The following is a 22,349-nucleotide window of genomic DNA, read 5'->3' as shown; positions in this document are numbered from 1 at the left end:
AGTGAACTCGTTGTATCAGCCCCTGAAGGAGTTTCAAATTATCTGACATAATAGATTTGGCCCACTGCTGTCTCAGGGAGTGAATGGTGAATGATCACTGAAGGCAGCAGTGACTCTGCACACTTAGATCTATTTTGGACTCGGACCACTCCTACCGTCTGCTATGAAATTTATCTCAATGACTGGACTTCACTTCAGTTCTGCTCTTAAACCAAGAATGTTACAGGACTCAGAGCAGCTTTGAAGTTAATCTCCAAGAATGAAGGGACTAACTGTCCCACAAACTCAGAATACACCTAACATTTAGAAATTTCATGTACCATAATAATAATGTTGCAGTGTTCACACCTATTTACACACAAGGCAAAGTGTCATCAAGTATTTAAAACTATGATTTATTGGTGACACAGAGCAGACTGATCAGCTGAACACATACAGTCTTACAGATTTACACTGAATTATGTATTACATAGTATCAGTCAGAATGTTTTTATCATTGCACTCTGGCTTGTTCACTAATATATTTCTTATCAGGTTTATTGATTCCTCCTTAACTAAAACTTACTCTCTGCAGTAGGGGGTGGGGTCTTAAATAACTTTCAGCATTAGAGACAGGGGCGATTTTAGCCCATTTTTAGGGGTGCTTAAGCACCCCCAAAAGGAATCAAAGCACCCCCAAAGATTTCTTACTTTTTTTGACAATATTTGCTCTTTGTGTGACACAATACTAAAAATATAAAAAGCATACAGTACTGTACTTGTTTGAGACGTAACATTTTAACAACAAAAGTATAGATAACCCCCCCCCCCCCCTCCCAAAATGGTTTGTTCCAGCTCTCCCCTACTCTGGCTTTAGCGCCGTTGCTGCCAGAGATGGTGGCTGAGACGCAGCGGAGTGGAGGTTTAAGTGCCTGGCTTAAAACAGGACATATTAGCTGCATTTAACCTTCAGTTACTCTTTATATAGTTAGGTAGGAGTCAGACCATGTTTCTTTTTAGCTGAAAAGCATTACACCAGGTAACCTGCAGTGTTGAAAACGTGTTTTCCGACAATGTTAGCTACCCTACAATCCGTCCTGCTCTGTAGTAAAATCAGCGACATTTGACCGTCCTGTTGCTCCCATTGAAATGTATACAGCCTATTTAAAATCTAAAACTTAAAATTGTCCGCAGCCTACTTTTGGTTACCACTGTCCTGTTTGAAATGGATACTAACTAGCTAACTGACTGAATGCCCATTAACCTTATAAACTCCTGGTGTGTGTGTGTGTGTGTGTACAGAGAGACAGCCAGGTTCATAATGGATATAAGGAAGTTTTTCCAAAAAAAGGAGCCACATTCAGGTAAAAGTGTAAAATCAAATGATCCGTCATTCAAGAATAATGTTGGATCAGTGTTTCAATGTTTATATCTTTTATTAGATGTTCATGTGGTTATTTGCCTTTTTGTTGAAAGAGAGAAGACTTTTTGTTAGTGATCTTATTAGAATTTTTTTCATATTAATGTAATTTTTCATCTAATTGAATACAATCTATTTGTGTATGATTGTCAGTCCAAAGAGGGAGAGAGGAAAGAGGGAACATGAGGAGAAAGTACAAGGTCAGGAAGAACCAGGTAAGAAAACAGACAGGGAACAGTGACAGGCACAACAGAAACTGTTAAACTGACAAAGAGAAAAAACCTGATTTTACTCACACAATCTGGAAGTTGTGTCCTCCCTATATTAAAGCTGCTGTACAGAATCTGCAAAACAAACTGGGTTGAAACATTTTTGACCCTCTTTAACAACATTCCAACATAACATTATCATTGATTGGGGAGATTAAAATTAATGATATATTTTTATGTGGTTCAGCCACAACTCTACTAAAACCTCAGCCGCAGTACATACATTACATTTGCACTCTATCAGAAAGTGCCAAACAGCCCTGGTGGAGTGAGGAGCTGTAAAGAGAAGCAGATGCTCTGTTTATATTCTAAAAATGTTTTAAGCTTGTTTCAAAGATTCTGTACAGCAGCTTTAAATGTTTTCCAAAAGCACACATACACTTAACTTATCAGTGTTTCTCAAACATTTTACAGTGTGTACCACCTGAGAAAAATGTCAAGCTCTCCTAAGTACCGCTATGAAAGCATGAAAGTCATAAATCTTACAACACAAAATTAGTATTATTAAATTAGTTTCTGCAATAAAGATTTTTTTCATACATTGTATACATTCTACCACAGGCAAAGTTGCCTCCATTTTTATAGTTTTTATTAATATTTTGTAATAATTTATTTGTAATAATTTATTCTGTTTTGGGAGTGTTTTTTATGTATTTGTATTATATTATACATACACATTAAAAGTGAATATCTGTCCAAAAAATGCACTCAGTTTACTTTTTACTCACAATGAGCATCATTCATTATTCTCCCCCAGTAATTAAGGTTAGGATATGTATTTTTTTCTATCCCAATCCATTCTTCTTTTGCAGCATTTAAATAACCCTTATCAGATTTGATGGTTTTGTAACAGACTTTTCAAAAAAGTGTTTTGCTTTTCTTTCACAAATGTGGGGATTAAATTGTGTTAAAATGTACAAAACAGTGATGTCATGTTTTGTGATAAGGACCCAGGGACAGAGAGACTTGATGAATTTAAGAATCTTATGATTTAATAAAGAAATTTGCAGACTTGCACAGAGATGGTAAAATTATGATGACTGATAACGGAGATGAAGACGACAGACGATGAGGACAGGGAGGAACAGGGGTTTAAGTGCACCAAGGAGACAGTCAGAGAGAACTCGGGACAATATTTAAGGATGCAGGGACTGACAGAGACAGGTTTATCTTGCCTGGCTGGGCAGCTCTCTGGGTGCTCAGCACCCCCAAAGTTCTGATCCTAGAACCGCCCCTGATTAGAGATGAAAAAAAAAAAAAAAACACGACAAGAAACCCATTAATTGATCCATTAATTACTTGCACATGGTGTTACTATTGTGCTCTGGATCTTCTGGCTTCACAGAGTAACATGAGAAGAAAAGCAGTTCTCACACTCTGAAGGCCAATTCCATCTTCTCCATCACTTCCTCTTTAAAGCTACTCTACCCACCAAGCACCATCCACCATCAAATCAGGAGACTGGTGATTATTATATGAGGTAGTGAAAGTTTGTTTAATTAATGTTGAGGCTACAGATGAATCTTTTCTATTCTGTGTGGATTCGCATGTTAACCCTCAGGTCAGACTTAGAGCTGAATGTTTTTCCACATTCTGAGCAGCCAAAGGATTTCTACCATGTGTGAATCCTCAGGAGTTGTTTCAAATTTCCAAAGAGGCCAAATGTCTTGCCACACAGGGCAACTGAGTGGTTTCTCTCCTGTGTAGCTTTTTTTGTAGTGATGGGTCGGTTGCAAACGAAATGGCTCTTAGAGCTGACTCTTTGAAGTGAACGATGCAAGCCGTGGGGTTTTTTTTCTTTCTCTTACCCTCTCTCTCACTTTTTTTCGCTTCACGCTGCACGTCACTCTTGTGTTTCTGCTGAGCAGAGACGGGAGGGGCGCAAACATAGCTGGACTGGCCATCGGGCATACCGGGCATTTGCCCGGTGGGCCGATGGTAATTTTTCGTTTTAAATGGGCCGATGTTTTGTTGTTGTTGTCTTTTTTTTCCGTAACCGTGTAAACAGTGAAAGGTGGCGGATTGGACAGATGCTGGCAAACGTGTAAAAATAACTCAATTGTTTGGTAGTGGCTATGGTGGAGCTTTCACAGATTCAGTAAAATTAGCAAGTGGTGGAGGCCAGCAGGTGGATGGGGGAAAGGGGAGGCGGAGGAGGAGAGACCCAAGGCGGCCGCCGGTCCGACTGTCAGGTGAAATGAGCTTCAGGTAAGAAGTTATGACCTGCAGTCTATCTGGGTCAGATATAAACCAAGTTTAGGTGGAGTTTATTTTCGTTGTGCTAACTTTTTACAGTCAGTTACAATAACTCGTACTGCGTACTAGCTAGCATGATGGAGTTTCGATACAGTTGGGCGGGTGCTATGATGTTACTGGTGAACTTTATTTTATTCATAAGGTTAGTTAGTCGAGTTGCCTATACCTCTGGTATTCAGAGTTAATATTACGTGTTTTGTATTGAGCTGAAAATAAACGCGATTTGTTCTGTACTTCAGCTACAATAAAAAAAAAGACAAAAAGCTGGATTTATTCTGTCTTTATGCTGTCAGCTGCCTCTTCTCTCATTCTCCCCCCTCCCTCTCCTGCTGCTACTTCAATCATGAAACTGATCAATGATCAGCGTTTCTGCCGCAAGTCCCGTCTCTCTTGCTTGTTTATCTCCCGCTTTGTGCCAGAAAGAGGAAACTAGCGGAGGTCGCGTTAAACAGCAGAAGCACCTTTAAACTGACAGCTGGTAACTGTGCAATGGCGGGTCTAGCAAAGTTTTGCCAGGGGGGCCAGGTAGGGCATTAACAGGGAGAGGGGGGCACAAAGAAATACTTTTCTTTCTTATTCTCATTTAAAATTTCAAGCTTTTAACAAATAATTATCCGAATCTTACAACCAAAGTTTTCATCTGATGTCAAATTTATAGAAATTCATTATTGTACATAGTAAGTTTTTTTCAGGGTCCCAACATAATTACTTCAGAAGAAAGTACTGTACATGATGCCAGTATTTTCCCACATTTTCTAGATACTGTACTAGTACTTTGTGTAAAATGCCATCAAAAAGTCAGTTAAATTTTTATTCTTTCTCACCTGTCTTTCTGTCTCCCTTCACTTTTTAAAGGTTGCCATGTTAGAAAAAATATTTTGCCCTGCCATGCTGTTTATTGATATGGTAAATAAATAGTTTATGAAAATATCACTAAATCTGTCAATTATTATTTTTAATATTCAGTAATGGTCATGTCTTACATCTAGTCTTTTCTGTCTTAATGTCAGGTTTCCACCATATGTTGTAGATAGTTCAAGAAGTTAACTCAACCAAGCAGTCTTTGGGTTTCGGCTAAGTACTGTTTAGAATACCAGAATGGGGAGGATGGTGTAGGTTTAAGTTTATTAGATTGATACATATGTACCAACAAGACAGTGTACATCACTGTCACAACAACGTTTGTTTTCATTCAAAGGCTTTATGGTTTTTCCTGTAATACCTGGTGGGCTGGTCTCTAGTCAAAATGCCCGGGCTGATTTTTTGTCCCAGTCCAGCCCTGCGCTTAGGCACCGTGTTTCCTGCCAGGTAAGCGACGCTCAGCAACGTGGTGACGTCATTCGGGGCGACTGGAATCGATAAGGGAATCGTTTGCAAAAATGGCAAACAATTCCAAGGAATTGAAACAGTGGGAACCGGTTCTCAACAGGAACCGGGTTTCGATACCCATCCCTATTAGTGACCAGTGTTGGTCAAGTTACTTGAAAAAAGTAATCAGTAATTAATTACTGATTACTTCCCCAAAAAAGTAATCCCGTTACTTTACTGATTACTTATTTTCAAAAGTAATTAATTGCTTAGTTACTTAGTTACTTTTTAAAAACACGATTTACAACCTGAATAGGTGATAAAGTGATAGATCTTTCAGCCCAATTCTACTTTTTCTGCATAATCCATCATACAAAATGTAATCAAATGGAAAAGTTCCTTTTTAAAACTTGTTTTATTAGTTTTAATCTTAACTTTATGCATTGAGCAAAAAATGTAATTAAATGCAACATTCTCTGACTGGAAGAAATTTGTTTAATATTCAAACCTATTTTCTGCACATTCCAGCACATAAAATAAATAAATATATATATATATATATATATATATATATATTTGTGTTTACACTCACTCTTTGAGATGCAAGTAAAGCACAGCAGAAAATAAATAACATCAAAGACTCAGCGGCCCTGTTGCTCTATTTTCACCTGTAAAGCAGGAGTAGGGCAGGCGGAGGTTTACCCTGGTGCAGGTGTGCCGCAGCGGTCAGTGGAAGAATCCGCGAGTTTCTCTGTGAGTTTCCCATTACGTGGTAGCGCACTCAGTGCTTGCTTGGAAGTTTAGGAGTTTTTTTGCTGTAAAAAGAAGTTTTCTTCCCACGCACAACGGATGCTAATGTTTTTGTCACTTTTTATGGAATCAAACTCAAAGTAAGGTCAGTACTTCCACACTTTAAACGCTGCACGCTCACATTCTCTCCCGCACTCGATATATTATCCATTGTTGCTCTGCACACAGCTGTTGTCACAAACATCGCACTTGCTTACGTCACTGTCATGAGACATTCTCGCAAAAAATCACGGTTTTAGTAACGCAGCGTTCCTACGGGAAAGTAACGGTAATCTAATTACCGTTTTTGCAATAGTAATCCCTTACTTTACTCGTTACCTGAAAAAAGTAATCGGATTACAGAAACTGAGAAAACCACTGATAAAGGTATCAGTTTAAAAGGTATACATTGCCCCGTCCTTCAGTTATCGCATAAGAACATTTTCAGAAAACTTGACCTCTGACTTTTACCTTGAGGTTGAGAAAAATCATAATTACTTCTTTCTTGAGTTATCACATTCACAAGATTTACAGAAACCTAAAAAGTGCTTCAGTAAATATATTGTTATTGTGCAGGAGCATCACAAGCATTTAAGTTTTTGAGAAAAACATGTCAAATTGTGAATGTGAGTATGAGCACACAGAAAGGAGATGATAGTGGACATGAACAAGAAGAAGAGGCCTCGCCAGCCGCTGTTTATCCAGGAGAATGAAGTGGAGAGGGTGAGCAGCTTTTGGCACCTCAGCTTTCACATCAGTGAGGACCTCACTTGGACACTGAACACCACACAGCTGGTCAAGAAGGCTCAGCAGCGGCTGTATTTCCTGAGGAGGCTGAGGAAATTTGGTATGTTGGCCAAGATCCTCAGCAGCTTCTACAGCTGCACTGTGGAGAGCACATTGACCAGCCGCATCACTGCATGGTATGGCAGAACTACTGCTATGGATCGCAAACGCCTGCAGAGAGTGATAACAACTGCGGAGAAGATCATCAGGACTCTGCTGCCCTCTCTGCAGAGCATCTACCATCGCAGAGTCCAGAGGAGACCTGCCTCCACCCACAAAGACCCCACACACCCTCAACACGAACTGTTCACACTTCTGCCCTCGAGACGAAGGTTTAGAAGTGTGAAATCCAGAATGTCCCGACTCAACAACTCCTTCAGCCCCACTGCTATCAGACTCCTGAACAGCTGACGTAACTCAACTGCAATTTGCACAACAGGGGACGTTGCACACTAAGTTCATTTTGCACATTAAGCTCCTTTGTACATCCATCTACATTGACATCTGCATACCTCACTTGTCTACACTTATTTTTGTACTTGTGTTTTTATCTTTCGTTATTTTTATCCTTATTTTTATTTTTATTTATCTTCATATTTTTTCTTATTTTTATACTTATTTTTATCTTGTTCCTTTAACCCTTACCCTAACTTGGCATTTGCGTATGGACAGGAAAGGAAGAATTTCATTGCACAGAGAAATGCTATTTCTTCTGTATACATGACAATAAACACTCTGAATCTTGAATCTTTGAACAACTCGCTCGAGGAAATGACACACAGTCAGGATTTCTTTGATTCTTTATTTAACGTGAAACATTGCCAGCTTGGGGAAAAAACACAGGGTGATCCTGAGATTTAAGGAACAAACAGCAGCTTCAGATAAGACTTTCTGGTAGCTGAGATCAGCACCGTGTTAAGGACAAACACTTTGACCAGACTTTTGTGCGTGTACATTTTTATCCACAAAGTTCTTAAAAGGGTGCAAAACCCATCAGAGTATGGATGACATGTAACAGTAAAAGACACTGAATTAAAACAAATGTGATTGAACAGAAGATTTCCAACAAAGACATAACACAGCCACAAAAATAAAAGGGTTAAAGTATTTTAAAAAATTCAAAATTAAGATAAAAACAACTATTTGTATCAAGTTATGTCACATTTTCTCAAAAACAATAAAAGTAATAAAGTAAAATAGTTATTCAAATAAAAAAATTAAGTATAAAATATAAGAAAATGTTTGGTTTGTAGTGCCACCTTTTGTGTAGGAACACATGAGTAAAAATGTCATTGATCCAGCGTTGATGAGTCATATCAAGAAGTCAAAGCCTTTATGCCTTAGACTTTATGGACGCAGCTTTTTGTCGTTAATTTCTGAACTCTTGTGCTGCTTTTCCCTAACTCAGTAAGCCGTTGTAGAAATGACAAAATAAAGTAAATAGTGCACAGCGTGCGGTTGCTTTTTGTTACCCACTGATCACCGGTTACAAGTTGACTTCTTAAATTAATCTGTTTTTATTATTATATCAAACGTCATGTATCTGTTTTTGTCTCATCTCTCGTGCAAATTTCAGACAGGTGCTTTAAAAGCTTCACCTCAATGCCGTGACCCGGATTCGAACCGGGGTTGCTGCGGCCACAACGCAGAGCACTAACCACTATACGATCACGGCTGGTCAGCTGCAGACTGAAAGTCCATGTAGTCAGTCACCTCCAATCCACAGGAGTCCATTTTAAACCCACTAAGCAGGACTGTACGTTTTAAGTTTGACACGCTTAGGTCGTATCAACATTAGAACTACAAACATTTCGTGCTTTTCACTGCCAGTTACAGTCTGGATCTTGCTTTTTTTTTCTTATTTCACCGTAAAAACTGGAATCTGCGTGTAACAGCTGACCTGCACGATGTGCAGAAGAGCACCAAAATGTATTTACGGTCAGACCACGCGAGGTCCCTGTGTTAATGCAGATACTGTTACTGTGCCACGTGCGTAAATGTGCGCACCGTAGACACAGAGTTTGAGATCGATATGAAGGAAAAAACACAATAAAGATTGCAGATGATCATTTTCTGACCAGCCGTGATCGTATAGTGGTTAGTACTCTGCGTTGTGGCCGCAGCAACCCCGGTTCGAATCCGGGTCACGGCATTGAGGTGAAGCTTTTAAAGCACCTGTCTGAAATTTGCACGAGAGATGAGACAAAAACAGATACATGACGTTTGATATAATAATAAAAACAGATTAATTTAAGAAGTCAACTTGTAACCGGTGATCAGTGGGTAACAAAAAGCAACCGCACGCTGTGCACTATTTACTTTATTTTGTCATTTCTACAACGGCTTACTGAGTTAGGGAAAAGCAGCACAAGAGTTCAGAAATTAACGACAAAAAGCTGCGTCCATAAAGTCTAAGGCATAAAGGCTTTGACTTCTTGATATGACTCATCAACGCTGGATCAATGACATTTTTACTCATGTGTTCCTACACAAAAGGTGGCACTACAAACCAAACATTTTCTTATATTTTATACTTAATTTTTTTATTTGAATAACTATTTTACTTTATTACTTTTATTGTTTTTGAGAAAATGTGACATAACTTGATACAAATAGTTGTTTTTATCTTAATTTTGAATTTTTTAAAATACTTTAACCCTTTTATTTTTGTGGCTGTGTTATGTCTTTGTTGGAAATCTTCTGTTCAATCACATTTGTTTTAATTCAGTGTCTTTTACTGTTACATGTCATCCATACTCTGATGGGTTTTGCATCCTTTCAACAACTTTGTGGATAAAAATGTACACGCACAAAGTCTGGTCAAAGTGTTCGTGCTTAACACGGTGCTGATCTCAGCTACCAGAAAGTCTTATCTGAAGCTGCTGTTTCTTCATTAAATCTCAGGATCACCTGTGTTTTTTCCCCAAGCTGGGAAGGTTTCATGTTGAATGCTTGTGATGCTCTTGCAGTATAACAACATATTTACTGGAACACTTTTTAGATTTCTGTAATTCTTGTAAATGTGACAACGCAAGAAAGAAACAACTAGAATTTTCCTCAACCTCGAGGTAAAAGTCAAGTTTTGTACTGTCATCAGAATAATGATTAGAGTTTCAATCATTATTCAATTACACACGTGTTTCATAAGGAGTTGGAGCAGGTGGACAATCAGTCAATCGGTGCAGCCTAAAGGCATTAAGTGACAAATAATTCAGCAAAGGAAACACATGATCACATCTTGCCACAAGAGGGCGGTAAAGGCATAAAATAAGATAAGATAAGATAAGATAAGATAAGATAGAACTTTATTAATCCCTCGGGTGGGTTCCTCTGGGAAATTCGACTTCCAAAAAAAGCACAGCAACGACCGAAGTTACAGTTACAGAATTGTTATATATATATATATATATATATATATACACGCACACACATATATATAAATACAGAGACAAATATAAATAAAATATACAAAGGGGATAAATAGAATAAATAGGAATAAAAAATAAAAATACAAGTGAATTGCACATTTCAAGTATTGAGTCTATTGCACTGTTGACTATTTACAAAAAGTATTGCACAAAAGGTATTGCACAGTGAGGTGAAGAGGCACTACAGCTTAGTTGTTCCCCCCTCCTTTGTCCTCCTGTTTCCCCTCCCTCTCCCCTCCAGAGAGGAGTTAAACAGTCTGATGGCGTGTGGGACAAAGGAGTTTTTAAGTCTGTTAGTTCTTGTCTTGGGGAGAAGCAACCTGTCACTGAACAGACTCCTCTGGTTTTTATGACCGTGTGCAGAGGATGCCCAGCATTGTTCATAATGTCCAGCAGTTTCTTTAATGTCCTTTTCTCTGCCACTGTCACCAGAGTGTCCAGCTTCATGCCGACCACAGCGCTGATGTTACAGTCTAAGATAAGATAGAACTTTATTAATCCCTCGGGTGGGTTCCTCTGGGAAATTCAATTTCCAAAAAGCACAGCACCGACAGAAGTTACAGAATATTATATATATATATATATATATATATATATATATATATATATATATATATATATATATACACACACACACACACATACACACACATATATAATACAGAGACAAATATAAATAAAATATACGAAGGGGGTAAATAGAATAAATAGGAATAAAAATAAAAATACAAGTGAATTGCACATTTCAAGTATTGAGTCTATTGCACTGTTGACTATTTACAAAAGTATTGCACAAAAGTTATTGCACAGTGAGGTGAAGAGGCACTACAGCTTAGTTGTTCCCCCCTCCTTTGTCCTCCTGTCTCCCCTCCCTCTCCCCTCCAGAGAGGAGTTAAACAGTCTGATGGCGTGTGGGACAAAGGAGTTTTTAAGTCTGTTAGTTCTTGTCTTTGGGAGAAGCAACCTGTCACTGAACAGACTCTTCTGGTTGTTTATGGCCGTGTGCAGAGGATGCCTGGCATTGTCCATAATGTCCATCAGTTTCTTTAATGTCCTTTTCTCTGCCACTGTCACCAGAGTGTCCAGCTTCATGCCGACCACAGAGCTAGCCTTCCTGATCAGTTTCTCTAGCCTGGATGAGTCCTTCTTTGCTGTGCTGCTCCCCCAGCACACCACAGCATAGAAAAGTACTCCAGCAACCACCGACTGGTAAAACATCCTCAGGAGCTTCCTGCAGATGTTAAAAGACCTCAGCCTCCTGAGGAAGTACAGTCGGCTTTGGGCTTTTTTATACAGGTGCTCTGTGTTGCATGACCAGTCCAGTTTATTGTCCACCCACAGCCCGAGGTACTTGTACTTGTTGACCACCTCCACCTCCTCCCCCTCTACCTGAACCGGCAGTGGACCTTCTCTGGACCTCCCGAAGTCCACAACCAGTTCCTTGGTCTTTGAGGTGTTGAGTTGCAGGTGGTTTGTGTGACTCCATGCGACAAAGTTCCTCACCAGACTTCTGTACTCCTCTTCCTGATCATCCCAGATACACCCCATGATGGCTGTGTCGTCTGCAAACTTCTGAATGTGGCATAATTCAGAGTTGTAGCAGAAGTCAGAGGTGTACAGGGTGAAGAGAAGAGGGGACAGCACAGTTCCCTGTGGTGCTCCTGTGCTGCTGACCACAGTGTCAGACGTGATGTCCTTCAGCCTGACGTACTGTGGTCTGTCGGTGAGGTAGTCGGAGATCCAAGCCACCAGGCAGGGGTCCACCTCCATCCTGTTCAGTTTTTCCTGAAGCATACAGGGCCGGATGGTATTAAAGGCACTGGAAAAGTCAAGAAACAGGATCCTGACCGTGCCTTTTCCCCCATCCAGGTGTGAGTGGGCTCTGTGTAGGAGGTACAGGATGGCATCCTCCACTCCGACACCCGCCTTGTATGCAAACTGTAGTGGGTCCTGGGCATGCTGCACCTGTGGTCGGAGGAGGTTGAGGAAGAGCCGCTCTAGAGTCTTCATAAGATGTGACGTCAGTGCCACCGGTCGGAAGTCATTCAGCTCATTGGGCCGGTTCCTTTTGGGGACCGGGACGATGCAGGATGTCTTCCATAGGGCGGGCACTCTCCCCAGTCGCAGACTGAGGTTGAAGACTCGTTGTAGCGGCTCCCCAAGTTCAGCAGCACACGCCTTTAGCATCCTAGGACACACCTTGTCTGGGCCTGCTGCCTTCCTGGGGCGAAGCTTCCTCAGTTGTCTCCTGACCTGATCCACTGTGACACTGGGAGATGTTTGGGAGGAGGGGAGGGGGGAGATGTCTTGCTGCTGAGAGAGGGATTGGAGGAGGGGGGTGTCATGGTGTCAGGAAGGGGGGGAAGCGAGGGAGGTAGGAGAGTGGGGAGAGGACTCTGTAATAAAGGTGAGGGTGAGGGTGGGGGGGTTGTGGGCTGGTCAAACCTGTTGAAGAAGTTGTTGAGTTCGTTTGCCTTCTCCACAGTCCCCCCCCTGTGCTTTTCTTGGTGTTGTGGCCTGTGATGGTTTTCACACCATTCCAGACCTCCCTCATATTGTTCCTCTCCAACTTCTGCTCCACCTTCCTCCTGTAGGTGTCCTTTGCTTCCCTCAGGCAGCGTTTCACCTCCCGCTGTGCTGCTTTCATCTCCTCCTTCACTTGCTCCTGAAAGCCTTCTTCTTCATATTGAGGACAGCTTTGACTTCCTGTGTTACCCACGGTTTGTCTAATCAGTTCCCAGAACTTAAAAAATGTTTGGAAACTCGTTGCCTCAAAACACCTGTACTGAGTGCTCACTCTACATCCTGACTCAGTACTCAGGACGTAGAGTGAGAAGAGAACAAAAGACAAAAAATGGAAACGCACACAAACAACTAGTCACCACTTAAAGTGTGAAGCTCCCCAAAATGAAATCATATCCACTCTGCCGTGACCCGGATTCGAACCGGGGTTGCTGCGGCCACAACGCAGAGTACTAACCACTATACGATCACGGCTGGTCAGAAAATGATCATCTGCAATCTTTATTGTGTTTTTTCCTTCATATCGATCTCAAACTCTGTGTCTACGGTGCGCACATTTACGCACGTGGCACAGTAACAGTATCTGCATTAACACAGGGACCTCGCGTGGTCTGACCGTAAATACATTTTGGTGCTCTTCTGCACATCGTGCAGGTCAGCTGTTACACGCAGATTCCAGTTTTTACGGTGAAATAAGAAAAAAAAAGCAAGATCCAGACTGTAACTGGCAGTGAAAAGCACGAAATGTTTGTAGTTCTAATGTTGATACGACCTAAGCGTGTCAAACTTAAAACGTACAGTCCTGCTTAGTGGGTTTAAAATGGACTCCTGTGGATTGGAGGTGACTGACTACATGGACTTTCAGTCTGCAGCTGACCAGCCGTGATCGTATAGTGGTTAGTGCTCTGCGTTGTGGCCGCAGCAACCCCGGTTCGAATCCGGGTCACGGCATTGAGGTGAAGCTTTTAAAGCACCTGTCTGAAATTTGCACGAGAGATGAGACAAAAACAGATACATGACGTTTGATATAATAATAAAAACAGATTAATTTAAGAAGTCAACCTGTAACCGGTGATCAGTGGGTAACAAAAAGCAACCGCACGCTGTGCACTATTTACTTTATTTTGTCATTTCTACAACGGCTTACTGAGTTAGGGAAAAGCAGCACAAGAGTTCAGAAATTAACGACAAAAAGCTGCGTCCATAAAGTCTAAGGCATAAAGGCTTTGACTTCTTGATATGACTCATCAACGCTGGATCAATGACATTTTTACTCAAGTGTTCCTACACAAAAGGTGGCACTACAAACCAAACATTTTCTTATATTTTATACTTAATTTTTTTATTTGAATAACTATTTTACTTTATTACTTTTATTGTTTTTGAGAAAATGTGACATAACTTGATACAAATAGTTGTTTTTATCTTAATTTTGAATTTTTTAAAATACTTTAACCCTTTTATTTTTGTGGCTGTGTTATGTCTTTGTTGGAAATCTTCTGTTCAATCACATTTGTTTTAATTCAGTGTCTTTTACTGTTACATGTCATCCATACTCTGATGGGTTTTGCATCCTTTCAACAACTTTGTGGATAAAAATGTACACGCACAAAGTCTGGTCAAAGTGTTCGTGCTTAACACGGTGCTGATCTCAGCTACCAGAAAGTCTTATCTGAAGCTGCTGTTTCTTCATTAAATCTCAGGATCACCTGTGTTTTTTCCCCAAGCTGGGAAGGTTTCATGTTGAATGCTTGTGATGCTCTTGCAGTATAACAACATATTTACTGGAACACTTTTTAGATTTCTGTAATTCTTGTAAATGTGACAACGCAAGAAAGAAACAACTAGAATTTTCCTCAACCTCGAGGTAAAAGTCAAGTTTTGTACTGTCATCAGAATAATGTTTGGAAACTTGTTGCCTCAAAAAACCAGTACTGAGTACTCACTCTACTGAGCCGGTGTCCTACACTGGCTCTCGAGGCCTGGAGTTCCCTGCCCCTGCTTTAAAGAGAAGAAGCAAGAAGCACAAACCTCCAAACAGGAAGTGGTGAAAGGTGTTCCACATGTCTTGCAGGGCTTCTGGGAATTTCCTCCTCACGCCCTCTTGAACATGTCCTCTCAGAGTCTGAGCAGACTCTCCACCAGTGTCACAAAGACCCTTTTGGATCGAGTCTTCAAAACTCTCACAGCAATGGAGAAAAGGCCGTCTTCTCCCGCTCCATCAGAAACGACACAGTCCAGACCATCCTGACAAAAATCTGAGAGAAATATCCACAAGAAACTCTCCTCAACAACATTGCAAACTTTGCACCAGTTCTGCTCACTACAATCAGACTATCAGACGGGCATCTGTGCCACCCTCCTGGGAAGAGCTGATGAGAGCCCCAGACAAGGGGTCACCCAGCAGCCACGGAGCAGAAGCCAGAGGGGGCTGCAGTGATGTGCCCGCGGTGTGCAGTGATGTGCCCGCGGGCTCTGCCGGAAGTCAGCTGTGCCAGAGTAGACCGAGCCCCAGCCCCAGAGCCCGCAGAAGGGGCCCGACCCACCCCGATAGCTAACTGAGAACAGGGGTGTGTGAAGACCCCATAACTCCCTCCGTCTAGCGCAGTGTTGCTGCACGCTGTTCTAAAGCAGCGGTCCCCAACCCCCGGGCCTCGGACCAGTACTGGTCCGTGAGTCGTTTGGTACCGGGCCACGAGAGTTGAGGCTCAGGTGTGAAATGTATGGTTTTCAGGGTTTTTATCGGTTTTCACCGTTATTTTGTTATCGTTTTGATCGTTAACTCGGTTTTCCTGGGTCTTTTCACGTGTGTTATGAATAAATCTTCTTTTTTTCAGTACCGGTATTAGTTTTATTTTGTTGTATTTATCCGCGACACCTTAAAGGCCGGTCCGTGAAAATATTGTCGGGCATAAACCGGTCCATGGCGCAAAAAAGGTTGGGGACCGCTGTTCTAAAGTGCATTTAAAACATGGGAGGGCATGGTGTTGTTAACAGGACATATTGGCATTATTATTTTTAAGAGAATCTGAACTTGTTCTTACAGCTAACATATCAACAACAGTAACTGAAAAAGGTAAATGAAATAAAAAAGTTTCCAATAACAATAACAATGCTCCACATCTTTGTTTTTAAGAGTCCACATATAAGTTTCCAGATAGCAGGATTTTAGTGTTTGAGTATTCTTCAGGACTTAAGAATATTAACAAAAGGAGCATCTTCACGCCACAAAGCTGATCAGAACCACACATGTCTTCCAACATCCACAGATCTGTGTTTTACAATTAAGAGGAAGTTTGCATGATGTTTTCCAAGTGCTCAAATCCTCAGAGGCCTATTTAGGAATAGAGTTGTACTGATCCAACATGAAAAAAATATCAGCATAAATGGCTGCATTACAAAAATAGTTATTTAGATAAAACATAACTTTAAATTTTCATTAATGGTTGCTCATGCATATGTGAAATAGAGTCCCAGATAATTTGGTTTATTTATTTCTAATTTATTACTTCAGCCAAAGTTAAAGCTTCAGTGGACAAAAGCAATTTAATCTTTCACAATCAAGCTCTTTTAAGTGCGAAAAGGAAAACCCAGCTGGGTAACTGCTGATTACCCAGCTGGGTTTTCAGTACCTGACCAGAAAAATGTTGGATGTAAATTACATCATTTAAATAGCTGCATTACTGGATTGTGGCATTTCTTAGGCATATGTTAAAAGCGAGAGTAAAACAATTTCTTAATAATTTTTACATCACAAATACGTTAATGTAGTAGAGAGAAATTATGCAGGTCACAGCATAAAAAAGTAAAATCTAATTCCCTGAACTTAAAAAAAAAAAAGGAAACTCATTGCCTCAAAAAAATTGTTTTCTCTACTCATGTCATTATGAGTAGGCCTCAGTTCCCTGCTTTTCAAGAATGGGGGTTTAATGAATTAAAAGAATTTGTGTGTCTTGTCAGTCACAAAGTAAACATGCTCTTTTATTTTTAACTCTAAACATTTTATTAAATAGGACTTTATCCATCTACAGGCCGAGAATGCCACACAACATGAAGGGGATCAGTTACGTTTCACACTCCTTTTATTATAAATAATCAAATTGTTACATGTTTAAATTTACAAAAAAAAATGTCAAAATCAATGTGTTAATGCTAGCTTATTTTAATAAACACAGCTGTCATATAACAAAGTAGAGTGGCACTAGGGGTGGCACATGCCACCCCATGCCAACACAGTAGAGCCGCCTCTGATATCTAGGACAGGTGTGTGTCATGGTGGTCCATAGGCAGATGTCAATAAACACTATTCTAAACACTATTCTACTACTTCCAAGCACTTTACAACTTGTTGTCTAATGTGTGCCTTTCGATTGATTTTGTATTTATGTATATTTTTTTGTTTTGTTTTGAATAAATTTCTCCTGTGTGCTATTTATTCTTGCACCTAGTATTTATATTTTAATCCGGCAGAGGTGGTGTGGAGCACCCAACATTTGGTTGTACAATGACAATAAAGGTCTATTTTATTATATTCTATTCTGTTCTATTCTTTTCTAAGTAGGAGAATGATACGCGGGTAAAGCAAACACCGTAACAATTCCGAAAATCTTCAAAGGGATGAAGCTCCTTAATCTGATACTCTTCTGTTACGCTTTTTATAACATTGTAGTCTATGTCTGCATTTCGGAAAACGCATGAAAGTTTCTCTGTCACTTCCAAGTGACTCCGTCACTGCGCATGTGCCAGAATGAACCGGAAGCCGTATGTGCGCCAGGCGGAAGCTCTAACGTCCTTTCTGCTCCCGGACTGCCATCATGGTGAGTTCGCCATGAAAGTGTCAGAGATTTAATATCTTTTTTTTAATGTAAATATGTAATTGCTGTGGGAAAAAATGGGGCCGTGTGTACTTTTAAGGCACTAATACACACATCTATGAGGTTTTTGTACAGTACTGTGTCAGTTTTGCGTTTTTAATGAGGTATTTGTAAGATGTCGGCAGTTCCCCGCAACACAACGTGGTCTATCAGGCTGAGTGGGCCTGAGAGCTGAGAGGGGAAGCACGCTCAGTTCGTAGACTTAAATCGCGTAACATAAATCTCGCTGGTTGGGCGTAGTGTGATTTTTAGGTAACTTATAAAAAACTGTTAAACGCACCCTTGTGTTCGGTGCCTATCGTAGTTAGCAGAAACAGTGGCTAGCTGACGTTAGCTAATTGGTACAATGCATCGCCGGGTAGTCACACAGTCTCCTTAAATGCCCCTTATATATATATATATATATATATATATATATATATATATATATATATATAAGGTTTTCGTATGTTCTGTTTTTAACGCTAAATTTATTTAACAAAGCTTGTAAAGCACCTATCTAACCAAACAAAAGGTGCCCAGCTTCCTCCTCAGCCTCTCGGCACTCTGGTGAGCAGTGCTCTGCTCTCTTTTTCTGCTCCAGGTGTTCAAGCGCTTCGTTGAGATCGGCCGTGTGGCCTACGTCTCGTTCGGACCCCATGCTGGCAAGCTGGTGGCCATCGTGGATGTCATTGACCAAAACAGAGTGAGTGCTCTGGATTATAGCTGGTAGGTCAGTGTGGGCCCCTACATTTGACTTATTGATGTGAACTGTCTTTTGTGGTTTCTAGGCTCTTGTTGATGGTCCCTGCACAGGGGTGAGGAGGCAGTCCATGCCCTTCAAGTGCATGCACCTCACAGACTATGTCATCAAAATTCCCCACAGGTGAGTGTGGATAGTGATCATATTTAGTAATGGATATTCCAGCTATGAACAGGGCTGTAGAGCGCCGATGGGAGCAAGAATCTGGTTGTGTTTTGGTGCTGCTTTAGGTGTATATAATGTGAAACAGTAATGATCACCCATGTTATCAGTACTTAACATTTGTGGTGGTCCACAGTGCTCGCCAGAAGTTTGTGAGGAAAGCCTGGGAGAAGGCCCAAGTCAACGAGAAGTGGACGGAGAGCAGCTGGGCCAAGAAGATCGAGGCAAGACAGAAGGTAAGGCCGTGTTTCACTTTCTAAAGTTTTTAAATTAGTGTTATGGGAGAAAGGGGGACACTTAAACACTGAATTAAATAGTCTTTAATATTGTTTTAATGGCAAATCCAAAATAGTTTTGGAGGGGGGGAAAGGAGGACGCGGATGTGAAAACCCATCATTAAACATCTCACGTCTGTCTGCTGGGTTGATAGATGTGATTTCATTATTTGTGATTTATTGATGGTGAAGACATAATCTCATTAAACGTGTGACCAGTGTGGTCTAAGATGCTGCTTTCTTGCAATATGATTCCAGTTGTTTGTTGTACTTGTCTGTTCTGATGTTTGCAGTGGTAATGACTTCAGTTGGTGGTGGAAGCTCACCACCTTATCAATAGCTGTAGAAAATACTGAACTGGTTACCACATAGTTCACATAGACCAGTCTGCCAGCACCAGTTTCATACAAAACTTTTTTTCAGTCGAATGAAGCTATACCACATACAATACACAAAGAAAAACTATCACAGTATTTTGGGTGGTACTTACAGAACTGTTTCCAAAAGGTTCACGTCTGAAGACATAAGATTACACAAATGCCTCTGAGGGTTTAACAGCAATGTTGTGATACCTTGTAGTAGAGCAGGGCGATATGACCAAAAATATTTATCACGATATACATTTGAAAATTTGCGATAACGATATAACTGACGATATAATTGACACCAGACAAAATACTTTACAACTCCACAACTTTATTAGTGCAAAAAACCCCATCAATGTATTTTCACTTAAACAAGCAGCTGTTTTTTATGTGCATTAAAGTTATATAAAAACGTAACAATGCAAATTCCTTGCTGACAGTTTAACCAAAATGCATTTCGAGTGGAAACTGGCCGACATATCCTCAGCATAACCATGTATAATATCCACAAAACTTAAAAAGAGGTTATACACACACAATACGGTAATATTATGTTGAAGCACAGTACGTATCACTCCGCGAGGCGCCTGCCTAATATAGCTGTAATGCTCCGACATTCCATCAAGCGGTGCGGGTTCGTAGCTTAGCAAAGTCGTACTGAAACATTTGACAGATTTTCGAGCGCCGTGTGTACGACATGAAATCGTTTCGAGGTCAGCAAACACAACCAGAGTTCATACATAAGGCACACGGGATTATAAGGGGCACTGTCGATTTTCAGAAAAATCAAAGGATTGATTTTAAGTGTGCCGTATTTTCCAAACAACACGGTAATAACGACGGCCCGCTAGCATGCTGTACCAAAAATAGTGCTTTGTTGTGTATCTGACGGACGAAAGCTAAACCAGTTCCACACCACTGAAGCTGCAGAATTTTTACAAACAAATTCTGGTTCATCTGTTTCATTCAACGATCCGCTTTCGCCCTTCTTATTCTCCGTCACCGCCATGTAAACATAGGAACTGCGCATGCGCGTTTTACCCATGTTCTATCGCGATATTTCATTTTCCTATCGTTGCCCAAAATTACACTGGTATTACCGTGAACGGTATGATATAGCCCAGCCCTACCTTGTAGCTCACTTAGTGTGCACCTTAGAGGTTAAGGTCGGATCTGTCATTACTAAACAAAAGTTAAACAAAATTGCTGTGTACACTTCATTTTTGCGTGACTGTGTAACAGATTGTTCTAGTCTAGTTGGTCACAGCAATGCAGAAGATTATATATATGGCGACATATATAAAATGGGTTCATTACTAGGACAAATATCTTCAGTGCAGATTGGAATTACTTCAAATGCTTAAAATAATCGACAGTACGATGAATCAAATGTGGCGAGCAGAGTATTCACATCTTAACCAAAGTTCATGAAGTCTCAGATCCAGAACAAGGATGTCTCGGTGAGCCTGAGAAGGGTTGTGGAAAGTATCTGCCCTTACTTTCTTAGACCCCGGAGCCTGTGATGGGAAAGGTTTCGAGCCTGGTGGAAGTTGTTGTGATGGAGATTCAGTGTTGGTACTTGTGTTTTACTTTCACCTGTTTGGCCGTCTGCCACAGCTGAATGGATTCTAGTCAGTCACACAAAAAAGCAAACCACCCCCAGGCGCTCTCTGACCCTTGCCTCTTGGATTTCTTTGCAGAAGGCCAAGATGTCTGACTTCGACCGCTACAAGGTGATGAAGGCCAAGAGAATGGTAAGTGTGGCAAAAACACAAAATGCCTCAAATATGTGAGCCAAGTAAGCAAGCAGAGTGGCTTCAGATTATTCCTGAGGTTCAAACACTGGAACCCTCAGCTCTGATATTTCCTGCCTGTTAAACATGCTCTTTGAGGCTGCACTGTCACTATATACACACATGGTTAGAGCTTCTGAGGTTAGTGGATAGTGATTTAGTTAGTGATTGTGCCAGTAAGCAGGGTGCAGGTCAGTAGTGTTTATCCTCCAGCAGTCACTGAATATTTTTTAATGCATTCTGTTTTGTTTTTTCCTTTGCAGAGGAACAAGATCATCAAGCATGAGGTGAAGAAGCTGCAGAAGGAGGCTGCAAAGAAGTGAACAGTTTCTACAAAATAAATGTCCTGTTCAATTGTTCTCCTGTTGTCTTCTCTTCTTTTATCATCAGATTGAAACTGCTTTAGACCTTTAAACCTGAGCTGCTGGTACATAGAAATACCAAAACCCAAATTTTGATATGAGGACATTATCCCTAAAGTTTCCAAAGCTTCTGTGAACTCAGAAAAGTAACTGATGTAAAAACATAGAGCAAAGTAATAGAGTAAATGTTCTTAAAGTATTGGGTAAAATTTGTAATCACAGCTTATTTGAAGCTTTGAGACGGGATGTCTACAACACAGAGTTGGCTGCTTTCATAAAGTTATTTTTTTTTGTCATTCTAATATCTGTGCTGACCACCTTAAATTAAATATTTCATCTGGGCATATGGCCTCCTTTACAGTAATGCTTAAAGTACTGAAATGAATAACCAAACTTTAAACTTAAGAATTCAAAATAAAATGTTTTTTTTAAAGATCAAAGATCCATAATATCCAGGCTTGTGTCTGTAACCAAGCTGGAGTCATAACACTGTTAACATGAGCAAAATGCAGGATGTGCAGGACTATAACTGTTACAGTCAAATATATATGGACCTGTGAGCAATGCCTAAGTTTGTTTTACATTAAGCTGATGCAGGAACATACTTGTAATACACAGTGGTGCATAAAAATGAAGCAGAAAGCAGGAAATGAAGTGTTTGTGTAATAACTCATAAGGAGCCCATCACAATCCCTGTCAATGTATTACAAACTATAAACATTCCAGCGACACTGGTGTAATCACTATAAGAGTAATAAATGTACAAAAGGTCATTTCTGCCCAGTGTACTTTAATCTGTATATGTCTTACTTATAGGCCATCTATTATACCTGGGATCAAGGTTAACCTATCCAACCACACTTAATATGACAACTGACAGTCAACTAATCATTTAACGTAAATACTTCCGTTTTTAATTACTCTGTGCTTCCTAATTTAGCCTCAACGTGTCGCTAAAGTGATCGTTGGAGTGTAAGGCAAAAAAACCCAAACAAACATAAAAACCGAGCGCCAAGAA

At 40.4% G+C, this 22,349-nt stretch overlaps 1 protein-coding gene, 1 long non-coding RNA gene and 4 other non-coding genes across 6 annotated transcripts; 4 read left to right on the top strand and 2 right to left on the bottom strand.

The window, feature by feature from the left end:
• Positions 1-878: 878 nt before the first annotated feature.
• On the top strand, positions 879-1,710 carry LOC146549616 (uncharacterized). Its single transcript, XR_014890405.1, has 3 exons — positions 879-1,018; positions 1,282-1,343; positions 1,553-1,710. It is a non-coding gene; the product is annotated as an uncharacterized LOC146549616 (long non-coding RNA).
• Positions 1,711-8,410: 6,700 nt separating this feature from the next.
• On the bottom strand, positions 8,411-8,482 carry trnah-gug (transfer RNA histidin (anticodon GUG)). The gene has a single exon. It is a non-coding gene; the product is annotated as a tRNA-His (tRNA).
• A 405-nt stretch (positions 8,483-8,887) lies between these two features.
• trnah-gug (transfer RNA histidin (anticodon GUG)) lies at positions 8,888-8,959 on the top strand. The gene has a single exon. It is a non-coding gene; the product is annotated as a tRNA-His (tRNA).
• A 4,201-nt stretch (positions 8,960-13,160) lies between these two features.
• trnah-gug (transfer RNA histidin (anticodon GUG)) lies at positions 13,161-13,232 on the bottom strand. Its single transcript has one exon. It is a non-coding gene; the product is annotated as a tRNA-His (tRNA).
• Positions 13,233-13,637: 405 nt separating this feature from the next.
• Positions 13,638-13,709, top strand: trnah-gug (transfer RNA histidin (anticodon GUG)). The gene has a single exon. It is a non-coding gene; the product is annotated as a tRNA-His (tRNA).
• Positions 13,710-17,519: 3,810 nt separating this feature from the next.
• rpl14 (ribosomal protein L14) lies at positions 17,520-21,328 on the top strand. Its single transcript, XM_085262650.1, has 6 exons — positions 17,520-17,575; positions 18,216-18,317; positions 18,403-18,497; positions 18,673-18,772; positions 20,877-20,930; positions 21,233-21,328. The coding sequence occupies exons 1-6, from the start codon at positions 17,573-17,575 to the stop codon at positions 21,290-21,292; spliced, it is 414 nt and encodes a 137-aa protein (XP_085118776.1). The 5' UTR covers positions 17,520-17,572; the 3' UTR covers positions 21,293-21,328.
• The last annotated feature ends 1,021 nt before the right edge of the window (positions 21,329-22,349 follow it).

The sequence above is a fragment of the Mchenga conophoros genome, linkage group LG22, assembly GCF_057382185.1.
Source record: "Mchenga conophoros isolate Kocher_MC1m ecotype Shallow Benthic linkage group LG22, M_conophoros_male_GT1.1, whole genome shotgun sequence".
Classification (NCBI taxonomy): domain Eukaryota; kingdom Metazoa; phylum Chordata; class Actinopteri; order Cichliformes; family Cichlidae; genus Mchenga; species Mchenga conophoros.
The sequence above is the reverse complement of the archived record's forward strand: the minus strand, read 5'-3'. Positions and strand labels throughout refer to the sequence as shown.